The sequence below is a fragment of the Lepidothrix coronata genome, unplaced genomic scaffold (genome assembly GCF_001604755.1).
Source record: "Lepidothrix coronata isolate B3197 unplaced genomic scaffold, Lepidothrix_coronata-1.0 Scaffold82, whole genome shotgun sequence".
Classification (NCBI taxonomy): domain Eukaryota; kingdom Metazoa; phylum Chordata; class Aves; order Passeriformes; family Pipridae; genus Lepidothrix; species Lepidothrix coronata.
This window is the reverse complement of record NW_016690262.1, coordinates 3,083,212-3,098,631: the sequence shown is the minus strand read 5'-3', so window position 1 is coordinate 3,098,631 and position 15,420 is coordinate 3,083,212. Positions and strand designations below refer to the sequence as shown.

Below are 15,420 nucleotides of genomic sequence, written 5' to 3'. Positions count from 1 at the left end.
GTATTGCATTAATTCCAGGCAGATCCCTTTAACTAAATATGGCAGTTAGCTTGTTAGGAATGTCTAAAGGAGGAATGTCAGTTAATTTTACACTTTCTTCCTCCTTGGCTACAGTTTCCCATCCTCTCAACATAACCCAAGCAACTGTGGCTGAAAGTTATGTCCTTGTGTACCACTGGGGACACCAAGGAAAGCTCTCCTGAATTTCTCAAAGCAAAATGAAGCTGACAGACTGATAAGGCCACAAGGGAGGATGCAAAATTTTATCTACTGGAACCAAATCTGCAAAACATTACAATAATTACTCCCAAACTGGAATGGGTGTAAATTTTGGAGCTGCTGTGTATCAGATTGGCCTCAGAGTATGTATTATGTATTTCCAAATTAGGCAATTCCCTGATTAGCAAGAAACGCTGTGTGTCTCTTCTAAATTACATGAACTCCTCTAGCTCACCTAGCAAGTACAAATGACTGGTTGATGTATATCTCTAAGCCACCTGCAAATAACTAACCAGCTATCCACGCTTCTCACACCTCTTATTGTTCCTCTGCGTGCACTGGTAACAGACACCAAATAAAACACAGTGAAGAACAGACAGCACCTGGATTTTATAGGGTTTGGGTGGTCAATTCTTCCACAGATGGAAGTGGCACAGTGCTCACTGAAAGTTGAGAGAGGCACCTTTGCTTCTTACTGTTATGCAGGCAATGCACAATAACCCAGAAAGCCAAGCTATGTGGAAAAATGAAAAATAATTAAAGCATCTCTTTTTAATAAGTATTTATAAAGTACCTGGTTTATGAAATATACAAAGTATACAGACCTTATCTTTACAATTATAAATAGAAGTGCCTTATTGTAAGGACCTTGACTATTCATCCAAGGTGACCACAGTAACGTTCTTAGTAATAAGCCTCTGGGCTGCATCAGACATTTCTGCATCTTTCATAGATGACATTTTCTCATAAGACCACTTTCAGTGACTTTTAGTCAAGGAGCTCAACTTCTGGCCCATTCTCAGCAAGAATTAATCGTGAGCTTAACTATAACCATTTGTGCAAACACTGTCCTGAACTGGGACATGAGGCATTCTCCAAATTAATTTAATGTAATGTAGACATTAGAAATAATGTCTAACCCAAATTTTAAAATTCCTACTTCACAGTGAGTTTTATGGCAGCAAAATCATGGCCTTAGTAAAGTTAGAAGTGGTTTTTAAGTATTGGTCTCATTTGCAAGTAAGAGATTTTAAGAGTTTCTATATTAGTCCAGGTGAGACACAGTTAGAATTGCCTCCCTGCTACCATTACTACCAAGCAGTCTATTCTTTTACATATACACAGTAGCTCCTGTTTTGCAGGATAACCCACAACAGATGTGGCTCTAGTCAGAGCCAAAGACAACAGCTTTGTGATAAAATCTGCAGAGTTATCTTTGCATTGGCAAAAAATATTCCTGGTCTGTGGACACAATAAGACCAACAGCAATCACTGTGCTGACTCAGCATAGCAATGGTTGAGAACTAAGAACAGACTCCACACTACAGATGTACAAGGTACTCAGCAGAAGATATTCAATGCTAAAAATTCAGTGCTTGTTTTGTTATTTTTCATAAGTGTAATAGTAGAAACATGGTTACATAAACTAGTTAATAGGAATGAAGCCCTTAATTATCACAGAAAGAAGTGATGCCATGTGTATTTAGAAACCAGATAATATCAATTCTCTAGGACCAAAAATTTCCTTGAACTAACAACCAGAAGTTGTTAGTTCTGAAGTTGAAACTTCAGAAACAAATAGGTATACAGTCATAATTTTCTCTTAAAATTGGCTATGGAGTCTCATAACTTGCATCTCAATAAGTTCTGGTTAGTAGAGCAGGATAGAAGAAAAAAGTGAGGAAAAAAGGCTGTCTGGGTCTTTGATAAAGAAAACAATATCCCTGGATGGAGGGCGGAAAAAAAAAAACCCAAACACAAAAAAACTCCAAAAGCCAAAACATGGAAAAAAGAAATTTTCCTGTGTAGTTTCTTAAGCAGGGGTTAGTAGGTCAGGGGAGTGAAGATGACAGAGGAGTTCCCTGAAGAATCAATAAGCACTAGAGTATCCTGACTGGCTTAGACATAACTCAACACTTTCACATGCAGCTGTTTGGTAGCTTTCTCTATCTAATTCACCTGTGGATCCAGTTTGGCAGCACTCTGAGCAATACAATGCTCCTTTCTCAAACATCAACCAACGTGCAAAACTGCTAAAGGCAACTAGAAAACATTCATGCTCAAACTGGAGCATAAGCTGACCAAGAACCTCATCACCTCAGGGAACATTCCCACCACCTGTAAAGGCTCCAGGGAGGGACTGGGACAAACGGCAGTAAGGCAGCAAACAAGAAAGTGTCAAAGATCATGACAGTAAGTACCAGTGAGAAATGAGAGTCAATGCAGAATTGAAAAGAGGATTATTCAAAGAAGTTTCAGGGTCTCTGAGAGGAAGAATGTCTTCCCACTGATGATGCCACAAGGGTCACAAGCTACTTTGATGGCTATTATTTTTTCATCAACACGAATTCACCTCTCCAGGATTCAGGTTCATTCACATGACTTTCATCTAATGGCTATTTTAGCTGTTTCTCTGGTGAAGTGAATGATAGTCCTACTGCCTTTTGAACTATTTCACTCTCACCTGTGACAGCTTTGTTGCACTAGGTTGTATTCAATCATGGCATTCCCTTCTGCTGGCATTCAACATTTAAATAAAAGTTTCAGAAGAGAAAGGCTTTCAACTTCTCCCATGATGCAAGACACATGCTCCAGCAAATGCTTGTTTTGTGGAGGCTTACAGGCAGCCCTCTGCATTTGTTAGCCACCTTCAGACACAAAAAATAGCAGTGGCTCAGACTATGTTTTTCTTGCAAGTGCCTTTTTTTGCAGTTTCCTCTCCTATGAGCAACTGTCACAAAGAAATATTAAGCTGACATTGGTTCATCATCACTGTTACCCAGCTCAGGTCTTTGCAGAGATCCTGTCTTGAAAAGCTGATGCTTCAGGCCACAGGGTTTACCCTCGCCCATGGTGCAGAGCTTCTGCCTCAGCTGTTTGGAGTCTCCAGGTGTGGAAAAGAGCTGAGTGGTAGTTCCAGAGGTACCCTAAAACCATAAAGAACTACCACGATCACCTTCTCTAACCTTCCTTGTACACATCCTGCCATAATTTTCCCAGAGAATGGGGTAATTTTTTCCAGCATTTGACATTTAGAGAGCTGTCCAATCCCATTCAAATAGCATTAAGGTATGGACAACCATTTAGGAAACTGTATCTTACTACAAGCCTGAATTTGTCTCCCTTCCATTGACAACTACTGATCCTTGTTATGCCTTTGTTTGTGAGGGCAATTTTTATCTCATATCATTCCTATGTGTCTCCAGACACAGTGCTGAAGTCAACCCGAGCCTGCCTGTAAGGACACACAACAAGGGCCAAAAAACTTATAGCTGAGGGACTGCACTGTGGGAAGACAGAAAGCTGTTGTCATATCATCACAGGGAAAAGAAACTCAGCACTGCAAACTTGAAGTCAACTTCTTTAAATAAGACTTGTGATCAAATGCATGCATGGATTCCTGGAGAAGTGTAACATGTGAGTTGGGAAAAAGTCAGGTCTGTGCTCTGGAGGGGAACTAGTGTCTAAAGCTGGTAGAAGCTGATTAAAATGTAATATATCATCAAAAAAGGGAAAGAGGAACCAAATTGTTCCTGAACCTGAAATTCTGAGACATTAAATATTTACTAAAATAAAATCTTTATTAAAACTCAGACTTGAAAGACATCTCTTCTGGAGAACAAAAGCTTTCCAAAACAGTTTTCTGTTGAAAATCCATTTCACCACTTCATCCATTTTCCAGAAGTAAAACACTTCTGGAAAATTTTCCCATCAGTTTTTCTAGCACCCACTGAGGGGAAACTTAATCTTTTTCCATAAAGGCATGCAAGAGAAGAACCTGCCCCTTCTCACAGAGGAGATCATAATTTAGTCTTTTAAGAATTCATGAAAAAGACTTAGGAGTGTTCAGCACAAACCCCCTTCTATGCACAGCAAATGTGCTATGCCCAACTGCTGGTGTCCCACTCCACCGAGCCCACCCTGAGCAGCAGACAGCAGATGCTCTTTAAACCCAGAATCAGCTGCAAAGGAAAAGCAACCAAAAGGCAATAATCCTGCTCTGCTTCCCCTTACAGTCAACTTTGTATACAAAGTTAATACCCTTTACCTACTTTTGTCAGCCTGGCAAGGAGTGGGCAGAAAGGAAAAATAAAAAAATTAAAATGGAAGAGATGAAAAACAGGTGCAGAGCACATAAAGGGAGAAGTGAAGATGGTAAGAAAAAAAAAAGGGTGAGAAGTCCAAGGGAAAGATTTATTGGAAGCATGGATAGTAAAGGAGAAAAAAAAAGGAGAGAAAAAACTAAAAAGAAAATAAAGAGGATACAGGATGGAAGGAAAAATAAGGCAAGACAAACACATCAAAGGCAGCATTATAACAGGACATAATGTATTTTAATCATATTGCTCCTCATTTTCCAGCATGAGAAATCTTGAAAGAGTATTTAGTAAAGGTATGAATTTGATAGACAAGCAGATGGTACTTCAAAGACATGGACACATAAAGAGCAATAAGAGACCAGGCACAGAGATTACACAATCTTGGGAAAGTTGCCTCTGTCAAGGAACATGATACTGGCAGGTAAAACTAGGAGACAGTGAGCATGTAATAAAAGCTTAAAAAGGCACAAGAGGGGAAAGCAGATTCTGTGTAACTATAAGAAGCAATCATGAATGTGATTGCAGCATCAGACTGTTCTGTTTCAAAGATTTATTTATTTCTGAGTACAAACACAGGCATGTCCTAGAAATATAGGCAAAGGTTTAAGATTTTCTAACACAAAGGAAAAGCAGAAATATATTTCTGTCTTTCAACAGAAAACACTGAAATGGAAAAGCATCATGGGATGTAAAACCGTGAAGATCTTTATCAGATACTGATAGAGAACTCCTGCATAATTGGAAAACCCAAGAAACCTTTTATTGTGAAACTTGTTAGACACTCAGAGCTTTGATCCTGAGGAACTGGAAATGCTCTGTTAGTGTGACAGTAACAATTAGGTGCAAAAGCTTCTCAAGTTCTCCACAAATCAATTTAACTGAAACAACAGAACCTTACAGCTTCTTGTACAGGGTCTGAATCCAGGCAACCCACAACACATATTCAACTAGTGCTGACACAGCTTACAGCAATCTTAAGATTAGACACCCATAACTAAAGATGAAACTACCTTCTAGGCTCTTGAGTTCATTCTCAATGGTGCTGTGTAATGCCAGGCACGTTCAATGCAATGTAACAGCGACCACGCTAGAAATGGATTTTTTGACAAGGACTGCAAGATCAAGCAACAAAGAGAAGAGCACATTTTAACAGTGTGTGATTTATGAAGCTGGAAGCCAGAGATTAATGTGATGTATAATTCCTTTTAAAATACATATATTATCTGGTGAGATATCCTTACAATGACTTGCAAAAAAAAAGTCTTGTAAGGAGAGGCTTGAACAGTAAGAGGCAAACCTAAGAGCAGATAAAAAGGGAGGAAGCACAAGGTATGGAACAAATTATGAGGAAGAATAAAATCCTATATAATTAAGCCAGTGTTCAGTGACAAACGATGATGGTTCATAGAAAAATATGTCAACAGTAGGGGTCTATCTTTGTAGAAAACCATACAAAAAGAACTGCTTTGTTATGGAACATCCCACTGCTGGGGTCCTCTCTCATGATAAAGGCTCAAGACACTATGGAATATTAATTAATTTTAAAATGCTATGTTTCATTAAGTGTGTAGCACAAGGCAGCACTTACAAACCCACCCTGCTCCGTGTATCCCTGGAGGAACTACATTCCTATGCAGATGTAATGCTTCTATCTATGTTTAAGGAGTATACAAGGCATACTCGAGCCAGGACTCTATGGAGTTACATGGCTGTAATTTGTGTTTCTGTGATTTGGGAACTAAAAAGATAAACATTTCTTTTTCCTCTAATTTTGTCTCAAACTGAAAATAAATGGGCTACCTTTCCAATTTACAGAAGGCTCTATTACATATATAAACACAGTTAAACACATCAAATTTGAGACTGAAACTCTCGACAGACCTCTAGGTGTAGTAGTATAATTAAATATCACTATGATTATACTGTCAGAAGCAAATGAACAGGTACTTCACTTTATTAATGTTATTTATAAGTCATTCTTGAGAGGGGAAAAGAAATGAACAATTATTTGAAAAAACTATTATATCTTTAAGTAGCAAAGAAACAAATATGCTAGCTTTTCATATTTCAATGTAGAATACTAATAAAACAGTTTAATCTTTTCATTGTCTCCATTTCTCCTCAGTTCAGTTTTCTATGGTTTATTTCAAATTATTTATTGAAGAGGAGCCAGAAAGTAAAGAATGCCCCTGTTAAGCCTCTCTTGTAAAACACAGCTACATAGTATTGTTGTTTCATAAGCAAACTAATATTCACAAACTTTCTCCATCTACTAGAACTGGTGAAAGAAGAGGTGTTTCCATCCGTCTGTTTTTTAACCAAAAAATATTGTTTCCAGCAGGGTGGTAAGCACCTAAATCAGTAATTTTCAACCTATCTTGGCTGAAGAATTACTTCTAAATACACTAACGTGGCCAGTGCATCAGACAGTAGATATAAAGCTGGTAGACTTATTATGGTAAATTTTAAAAGTTGAAATTTCACCTACGTAGTTTGGCTTTTCTCCTCCAGGTAAGAGAAATTTTAGTTCTTAATAAAATTATGTTCTGAGATACTACATCTAAATGCATGATGAACTCATGAACAAGCAAGATACCCTGAGGGGTCCTTGACCCCTGCTCATCCACATTCAGGACCTGGTAAAACTGTGCAGTACCTGACCTGTGGCCTAACCTTTTTGACTTCTTTGGCAGAGAAACCAAAACACTGTGGAGTGAAATTAGGAGAGAGAGCTCGTCACAAATGAAGTCCTGGGTCACATTCCACTGTGGAATCATGAGGCAGCACAGTAAAGCCTGTTTGGACACAAACAGTTACAAAATATTTTGCCACTTGCTTTTTCTTACAATTGCCATGTAACTCCCATAAACTGTGTGATACAATGGATACAGTCAGGTTTTAAACCTTTAGCAGCTATGCCTTTGTGGAAGTTATGAGAATTAAATACTACTGCAAGATATAGTATTACTAATTAACATCCTCCCACATTTTATATCTGTTGCCTCAGCATCATTCTCCTTATACAGATTGCATTTGGTTCTAAGCACCCCAAAATTTCTTCCTAAGCAAAAAACACTGTGATGGTAGGGGATGGTAGGAAGCAGTCCTGCATTCCTAAAGTGACAGATTACATGGACTACTCAATTTTTCCCATATCTGATTTCTATGAGTCAATGATTGTATTGTTCACCCCCTTCTGTACCAAAGGAGTCATCAAGTGACTGGTGCTCAAATGCAGCTGAAAGGGCAGAAGTGGGGCTTGTCTTGAAATGAATGCCGTTTCTGTGCAGGTTAGCTATGCAGAAATTATTGGGAAGTGGAGAAGTCGTTGGGCTATCCCTTCATAAAGATCTAACTCTTCATCAGCCTGGCCTGTGGTCTCAGCAGACGTCACTTGAAACTCAGTCATCTCACATGGCAATGCATTATGAGCTCTATCAAACAAGTGTGGCAAAATAATGGGTTCTTTTAGGCCTTTGCTTACATGAGAAAAGTCAAAAGTGTCCTGTTCTCTTACTGGGAAAAGAAACTCTAAAGAGTGCCAACACTGAACTAACTTTCTCTCCCTTTTTGCTGAAAATGTTCCTGGGGTCTGTGATGTACCAGGAAGGGGGGGCAGCACAGAAATACATCTGCATCAATTAGTGAGCTACAACTGTTACCACACTAGCCACACACTGCCCCAATATTCTAATAACCCAAGCTAACATTTACCATTTTAAAGGCAAAACACCAACGAGACTAGAACAAACCACTGCTCTATCAAAAGCAAGCCATTCTCCTAAAGACTGTAAACCAACAAGGTGCTCCAGATTAACAGGCAGCAGTCAGCATCCATGCAGATACAGCTTTGTTCCTGAGGAAGATTGTCTTCTTGCTGTGTCACTTCCTACTGCAGAGATCTGAAGAGAGCACTTGTATGAATATCACTGTATACAAACGTTGCAGGTAACCAAAGGATGTGCAGAAATCTAACTGCTTTTGCCATCAGTAAGCGTGGAGGATCAATGCAATCTCCAATGAATCAATACTTCACGACTCTGTAGGGAAAGCTGTACCTTACAGCTTGATCCAAAGCTCAGTGGACTCACTGTCTTTCCACTGTCTGCAGTGGGCTCTGAAGGAGCCACACGAACCAGTTATGAGGCTGAAAGATAACACGACTCAATGAGGCAAAAAGCCTCTCATCTAATGACAAAACTCAGTGCCCCACCACTGAAGTGGCCATCCCAGGTACCATCAGAGACTAACACTGTTTCTCTAGTCCTTGTAGGTCAAATTCATTCCTTTTAATTCAGTTAAATGTATTACCTAACACCACAAAGTGCCCCCTCCACTTGGCACAGCTGAACACATGGGCAGTAGAGCAGTCTAGCACTGCACCACAGCAGAGCTAGGAGGCAGAAGTGTGGCTCACCAGCCAATGCAGTGGGACAGCTTGCTGGCACTACTGCTGGCTCTAGCCAGTGCTTTAAATCCTGAATTTTGATAAACACAGAGAACCAGATTTTAAAACACTGCTGACAGCCAGGCCTCCATGACGGATCAAGGGGCTCCTAAGGATGGCAGCACACGCCAGCCATGCCTCAATGGATAAACCTCAGAGACGTACTAATCTCCATCTCCCTCCAGCACTGAGTTAGTTTCTGTTAGGAATTAATCTTGGGTGCCTGGAATAGAATATAATTATGGCAGGCCCCAGAAGCCTGGAATCGCCAGCCCTCAATTAATTCACACTTACCCATATGTAAATTCAGTGTGAATGCTGTCAGCACATTTTCCTCATTAGAATTCAACAAAAGTTTAGGAAAACAATTGTTTTAGTAAAGAAACAAATGTAGCTACAGTGTTGAATTAAGTCTGTAAAGAGAGAAATCTTCAACTTCAAAAGTTTAATTTGCATATCAGTAGAAATCTACAGGGAAGCCCAAAGCCAAAATTACTACCAACACATCTAAAACTACGTAAAAGGCAAGACTGGTCATTGATCATGGAACAAAAATCTGAGTATGAGGGAAGAAACTGCTACTGAACTGAATGCACTCAGATTAAGGCTGGCCATGTTCGCAGTACGTGCGGAGGGGCACATCTGATTTTACAGTGGGATGGCCATGCCCTCATGCAATTTGGTGCACACATACTGCACTTGAGGGCCAGGGAGGGAGGGAAGAAGTCAGAGTCCTCTTATACCACAGATGAGGTTCATGTCTCCAAGATACAGCCGCTAGTTGCAGCCAGAGTGCACAAGCAATTACAAAAAATGAGGCATCTGCCCTTCATTGCAAAAGGGCTGTCATATGTGCAGCACATGACTTAAAATTTGTGATGGCATGCACTGGAAAAGCAGTGGAATATGGAGAATGCAAAACTGCCTGACCCACATATGCTTCTGGTGCAAAATACTTAGGATGAAATTTGCTTCACGTAACAAGCATATCCATTCTGTGAGATAATCTGATGCACCTCAGAATTCAAACTGAATGTTACAAACTGTAGAGAACACTACAGATTTGATTTTTACCCACATATGAATCATGTACAGTCACAGTTAACATTCCTCTCTAGCTCCAAGCACCTGACAGGTACCTAAGTTAGAAGTGGTCAACCCAGGTTCCCTCAAAAAAGAGCTGAAAAGAATGAAGTTCTCACCTTGCATCACCTTCTGGAAGGCTCTCCTAATGTATCTATTCAGAGCTCAGAGGAAATGTTAGGACATGTGCTACAACAGGTAGTAAGACTACTTCAAATTAATACTAAGTTATTAAATTAGACGCAATGGCTAGAGCCTTTTCAAACCTAGATGACAGCTAATTCCAATGAGAAACCCTAGCCAACACCATAGATTATTCTTCTGGAGAAAAAAGAACATCCTCTATATTATTAGAGTACTTTTCTACCAGGAAAGATGATGTAGGAGAAATGTGAAGCATCTGAAATAGAAATTCTAGAAGCTTTTGTTCCTTCTCTAGTTAAAACCTACTTACTCAAAAAGCAAACAAAGTCATACTCACAGCTCCTATGCCATACTTCAAGCCAGTAAACACAGAGATGCCAGTTTGCAAAAGCTGCAGCAGGTGATGTACAAATCGAGTGCATCCTATCAGGAGAAGCCCAGGGCTCCGCATTCCTTGTGAATGCAGATGTCACAACTCCACCTCTCCCTTCTGGATGTGCAAGCAGTGACCTCAGTGCAAGCTCCCCGAAAGCAAATTGCTGAACTGATTCAGACTGAATTGGTTCAAATTGCACACTTAGTCTGCTCTGTCTGGGGCACTATAAATAAATCCCAGATTTTAAGATTTCCATAACAAGCTTCAATATAACACTACCCTGGTTTTGTTTTGGGGGTGGTGGGAAGGAGGTCGATGAACCTCCTTCAGCTTGAAGCACAGAGTCTTGCTACAGCTGCCTACAGATTTTAAAATCAGGAGGCACCACACGAGCTAAGGGTCATTGGCATGCACTGTAGCAGAGAACAGGAAATATAATTAAACATAGAGCCGTGAGGTAATATCTTTGGCAGGAAAAAGAGAGCTTTGGGAAGAAAGTGGCAAGGGCAAAGCACTGTGAAGTGGCACAACAACATGGTCAAGAGGAGCAAGAAGCACAGGGGTAGAGATGAAGAAGCAAGGCTGAGGGTGAGAGGAGCAGAAAAAGCAGCAAAAAGAGATAAAATGACAGTTAAGACAAAGAAGGTAAAGCATACAGAAGAGAAGAATGTATATAAAACACCTCTTAGGAGTAACAGTTCCATAGTAAGGGCAGGATCCACATAGTTATGCAACAGGATATACTTTTCTGTATAGAAAGAGTTTGTTTAAACTTCTATGAAACCTCAAAAAAAAAATCTGTGAGAGGGGAAAAAAAAAAAAGGGAGTAACAGCATATTTCTTTTGACTTTTAAATTGCTTTTTAGGTCATATTTCACCCTCCCCTCTCACCCTCCAAGTATTTTCCAGGATGGAATTTTCTTCTTCCCACTCCAGGATTTGGCGTGGGCAGAGCACTGCAGATGCTGCTGAACTCAGAAAGCAAGAACCTGATTCATTCTTCCCTTGAATCTTGTGCTATCGTTTAGACTGGGAACAAGCAGATGTCAAAGGCTGCAAGTCAGAAACTTGCAGCCATAATTTTGCACAGCTTGTATGTTCACTCTGTCCCACCGTAACAGTGGTACCAGAGGGAGAGTAAAGATAAATCCAGTTCTGAATCCTTGCTAGTTTGCCAAATATTTAAGAATAATTGTTTTTCCTCCTGTTCCAGCAGACTGAGGCTCTAAAACTCCTCTCAGTTTTGACTGTGTGCAGAGGGCAGGTTTTCTCTAAGGTAATCATTATTCAACTTTGCTGAACAAAAATCCTTAAAATGAAGACAACCTCATCCAATCAATCAGCAAAGCCCTCCAGTCTCAGTGATCATGTTCCACAAGTTCAGATTATTTTCTGCAAGTTTCCTTTCATTTCAGCCTCTGGTACTGTACAATCCCACTGCTGGGTATCAATTCAATACTCAGAAAGGATTCTTGGAAGGAACCCTCCAGAGTCATATGACATAAAGAAGATTCCCCCACGATAATTGATACAATGTTCATATTTTTTTATATCTGAGGCCATTTTCAGTAAGAAAGTTTCCCTGCTTACTTCATCTTAGAACTTTAAAACAAACCAAAGCTCTAACATTTTAAAAGGTTAGACACATTTTTTACTCCCACTGTTTCTTAATAAAACACCATTTGTGTGGGAAAACAGCTTAGTGCATACTTCAAAAACAGGCAAGCCATTAATTGATCCAACATGTTGGCAGTTTTAGAGAAACCCGCTTCGGAAGAACAAGCGATGCTGCATCTTAAATTTTAGAACAGCCTGGGCTTTACTTTGAGGGTGCGTAAGTATGCCAAGCTCCTACTACTTTATACTGCTTAGTATATAATCTGAGATACTTTAAGTAGCAAGAAGTATAATCTGAACAGCTAGCAAACCATGTGCAGGTTATAAAGCACAGTTTTAAGCAGCTCAAGAGGTTATGAGTTGCTTGTCTCACAAACCCAAAGGAAAGCACTAAAAAACGCCCCATCTTCCACCAACCCTACCAAAGAAACATGAATTTGCCCAATATAAATTGTTAATCTCCCAAAGAGGCTGCACACAAGAGGTTCCAAAAGCACTACTTTTGCATCAGCAGTATTATAGCACCATAGTTAGGCAACAAATTGCTTCTCAGCACATCCATGCTAGCTAGTTTACTGTGAAAATTTAAAATATCATTAGAATAACATCCTGTTTTGCAGCATTTCTGTGTTTCAATCTACCCCTAACTCTGCTGAGATTCTGCTGGCATGAAACAGCTGGGCATGATTAGTTACTGGATGGAAACCAAACTGAGATTTCACAATAGGTGGCATTTTGTCTCCACGCATAGGCAGCTGGTATAACAGCCCAGTGACCCCTGGCAGAAAACACCACCCCTAAATATAAATCTGGTGAACTGTTTTTAAAACAACGTTATTTCAGATCAAACACTGTTACAAAATCGGCGGGGTTTTTTTCGTGGGCATAAACCAAGGTTTAGGTTGTTTCCAATGACTGGATTTTGCCTTGGTTCCAGCTGACGAGCACATGTCGGGAGCCAAGCACCCATGTGCTGACACTGCAAGCACTAACTCCATCTGATCGTTCACCTGGGAGGGTGAAACACTCTCCCCCATCCCTGTCCCGGACAAAATATCTCATGTTCTCACCAAATCAGATACTCGACATTCCTACTCGATCTCACAGCTTTTACGCTATCGCAGCCAAGACAGTGGACACCGTGTTCCCTACTTTACTGCACCTCCTGATAAGCCTGCACTACACCACCACGCTTCTCTTCTGAAGGTCTCGATCACACCCGATCCCACACAGCACCTCGGGACACAACAAAACACCGGTGCGCCGCATTGGGCTCAGCGTCCCAACCATTTCTCCGACTAGACCCAAACTTTACACGTTCCAAACTTTTTACCCCTGGACCACCGGCGTGCATTGCTATGGATGTGCTAGCAGCACGTCCATCCTTTGCCATGGCAGCATGGAGAGGTGCTCCGTGCCACCCCCCCGATGGGCACCCACCACCCGGCGAGGCCCACAGCCCACCCTGCTCCCTGTCAGGAGGTGCGAGGACACCTTCTCCCAGAGCAGCTCCCACCCCGAGGATGCGGGACATCGGAGCGGGCTGGAAAACTGCGTCCGTCCATCCGCCCACTCCGCACAGACCTGGGGGCGGCGGGGCTCACCTGCGTGGGGCATGGTGATGGTCTCGTTGGCGTTGCTGGAGCCCATGTTGTAGATGACGACGGCGGAGGCGTTCTGGGCGGCGGCGTGGCGGATCTTGTCCTTGTAGGTGCAGTTTCCCCGCGGGATCAGGGCCACCCAGCTCTTGCCCGGCGCCGGGGCGTTGAAGCGGGTGCCGGGGTCGCAGGCGAAGCGGTCCGCGGGCGAGGCGGAGACGGCCACCTGCCCGCGGGCGTCCTGCTTGGGCGACTGCTCGCCGTACCGCCCGCACTCGCTCTTCTCGCTGCGGAGCTCGGCGCCGCCGCCCGCCGGGTCGGCGTAGGTGATGTTGACGAAGGCCGTGTACCACTCCTCCTTCTCGGCCACGGTGAAGTCCAGGCACAGCAGATGCACGAAACAAAAGGACAGCAGCCATGTTGAGAGCGCCAGGCTGCGGCACGCTTGTATCACAGACATTGCCATCTTCATCTGCCGGCCCCCCCGCCCGGCCGCCGCCGGTCCGTGTGTGCGTGCGCGCCCCGAGCCGCCGCTCCGAGCGGGGCGGCGCTGCCGCCGCCGGGCGCCGTGCGGGGACCGACGGAGGGGGAGGGGGGCCCTCCCCTCTGCGGCCGCTGCCTAATTCATGTCGGGGCCGTTTGATTTCCTCGGGCTGGCCCCGTCCCCGCCCTCCACCTCTCCCTCCCTTCTCCTCCCCTCCTGCCCCTTCCTCCCGCCCTCCCTCGCCCTGCCCGCACAGCTGCCTCCCCCGCTGCTGGCAGCGCGGCCGGGGGAAGGCGCGGAGGAGGCGGCGCGGCTGCGGCGGCGGCGGCGGCGGCGGCGGCGGGGGGGGAGTTCCACACGCACGGAGCGCGGCGCGGTGCCCGCCCCGGCCCCGCCGATGGGGCTGCGCGGCGGAGGGGCTGCCCGGAGAAGGGGCTGCGAGACCCGGTCTATCCGAGGGGCCGCCCGGCGGAAGGGCTGCCCTCCCCGGTCCCTCGGAGGGGCTGCCCGGCGCAGGGGCTGCCCTCCCCGGTCTGTCGGAGGGGCTGCCCGGAGAAGGGGCTGCTCTCTCCCCGGTCTGTCGGAGGGGCTGCCCGGAGGAGGGACTGCTCTCTCCCCGGTCTATCGGAGGGGCTGCGCTCCCCGGGGCGGGCGGGGGCAGCGCCGGCGGCGGGAGCGGCTCGGGGGCTCCACCTTTCGGCAATGGGGCGGCCGGGACGGTTCCGAGGGCCGCGTGGGAGCGCCGGCAGCCTGGGAGCGGGTGCCGGGCGGGCGGTCCGCGCCACCTCCGAGCCCCGGCTTCAACGTGGGTTTTGGTGTTTTCCCCTCTTTTTCTGACAGGCGAGTTTACCAAACTCAGGTGTAACTCGCAGGAACACAGAGAACCTCGAAGGCAAAGCCTCGAAAGCCGCTTTCTGGAAATACCCAAACTCCGCGGGCACCGATGGTTAAACAATATGTTTCATTTTGGCTAGGAGAAAGCCCGGATCTGGGGATTTTTGGAGTGTGAAACACCCCGAAAGAATTTTTGCCACGACCCTGACGCCTCTCAAAAGAATCGAAACACAACTGACTCTATGCCTGTCTATACTATCGCAAATGACTGGCAAAAATTCCACTTCTCCATCTCCGTATTCAGTAACAGAAGGATATCTCACAAGATTAATTAGGTGGTGCCTATTTTAGGCCCTTTGTCATTAAAATCCGCTGCTAGAAATACCATTCACTTTCATTCAGATGAGTCCTTGCTTGTGTCGATATTCTCCTGTTTCTGGTATATGTTCATAGCTGCCATTGATTCAAGCAAACAGGAGGCGACCTTAACTATATTTCACACACACTCATACTGCTTT

At 43.8% G+C, this 15,420-nt stretch overlaps 1 protein-coding gene across 1 annotated transcript in view; it reads right to left on the bottom strand.

Annotated features, from left to right (window-relative positions):
• RNF150 (ring finger protein 150) overlaps positions 1–14,065 on the bottom strand; it is a 119,314-nt gene extending 105,249 nt beyond the window's left edge. The window contains exon 1 of the mRNA XM_017820346.1: positions 13,591–14,065. Coding sequence (XP_017675835.1) covers positions 13,591–14,056 — 466 coding nt within the window. The 5' untranslated portion in view covers positions 14,057–14,065. The remainder of the gene's footprint in view (positions 1–13,590) is intronic.
• Positions 14,066–15,420: the final 1,355 nt, after the last annotated feature.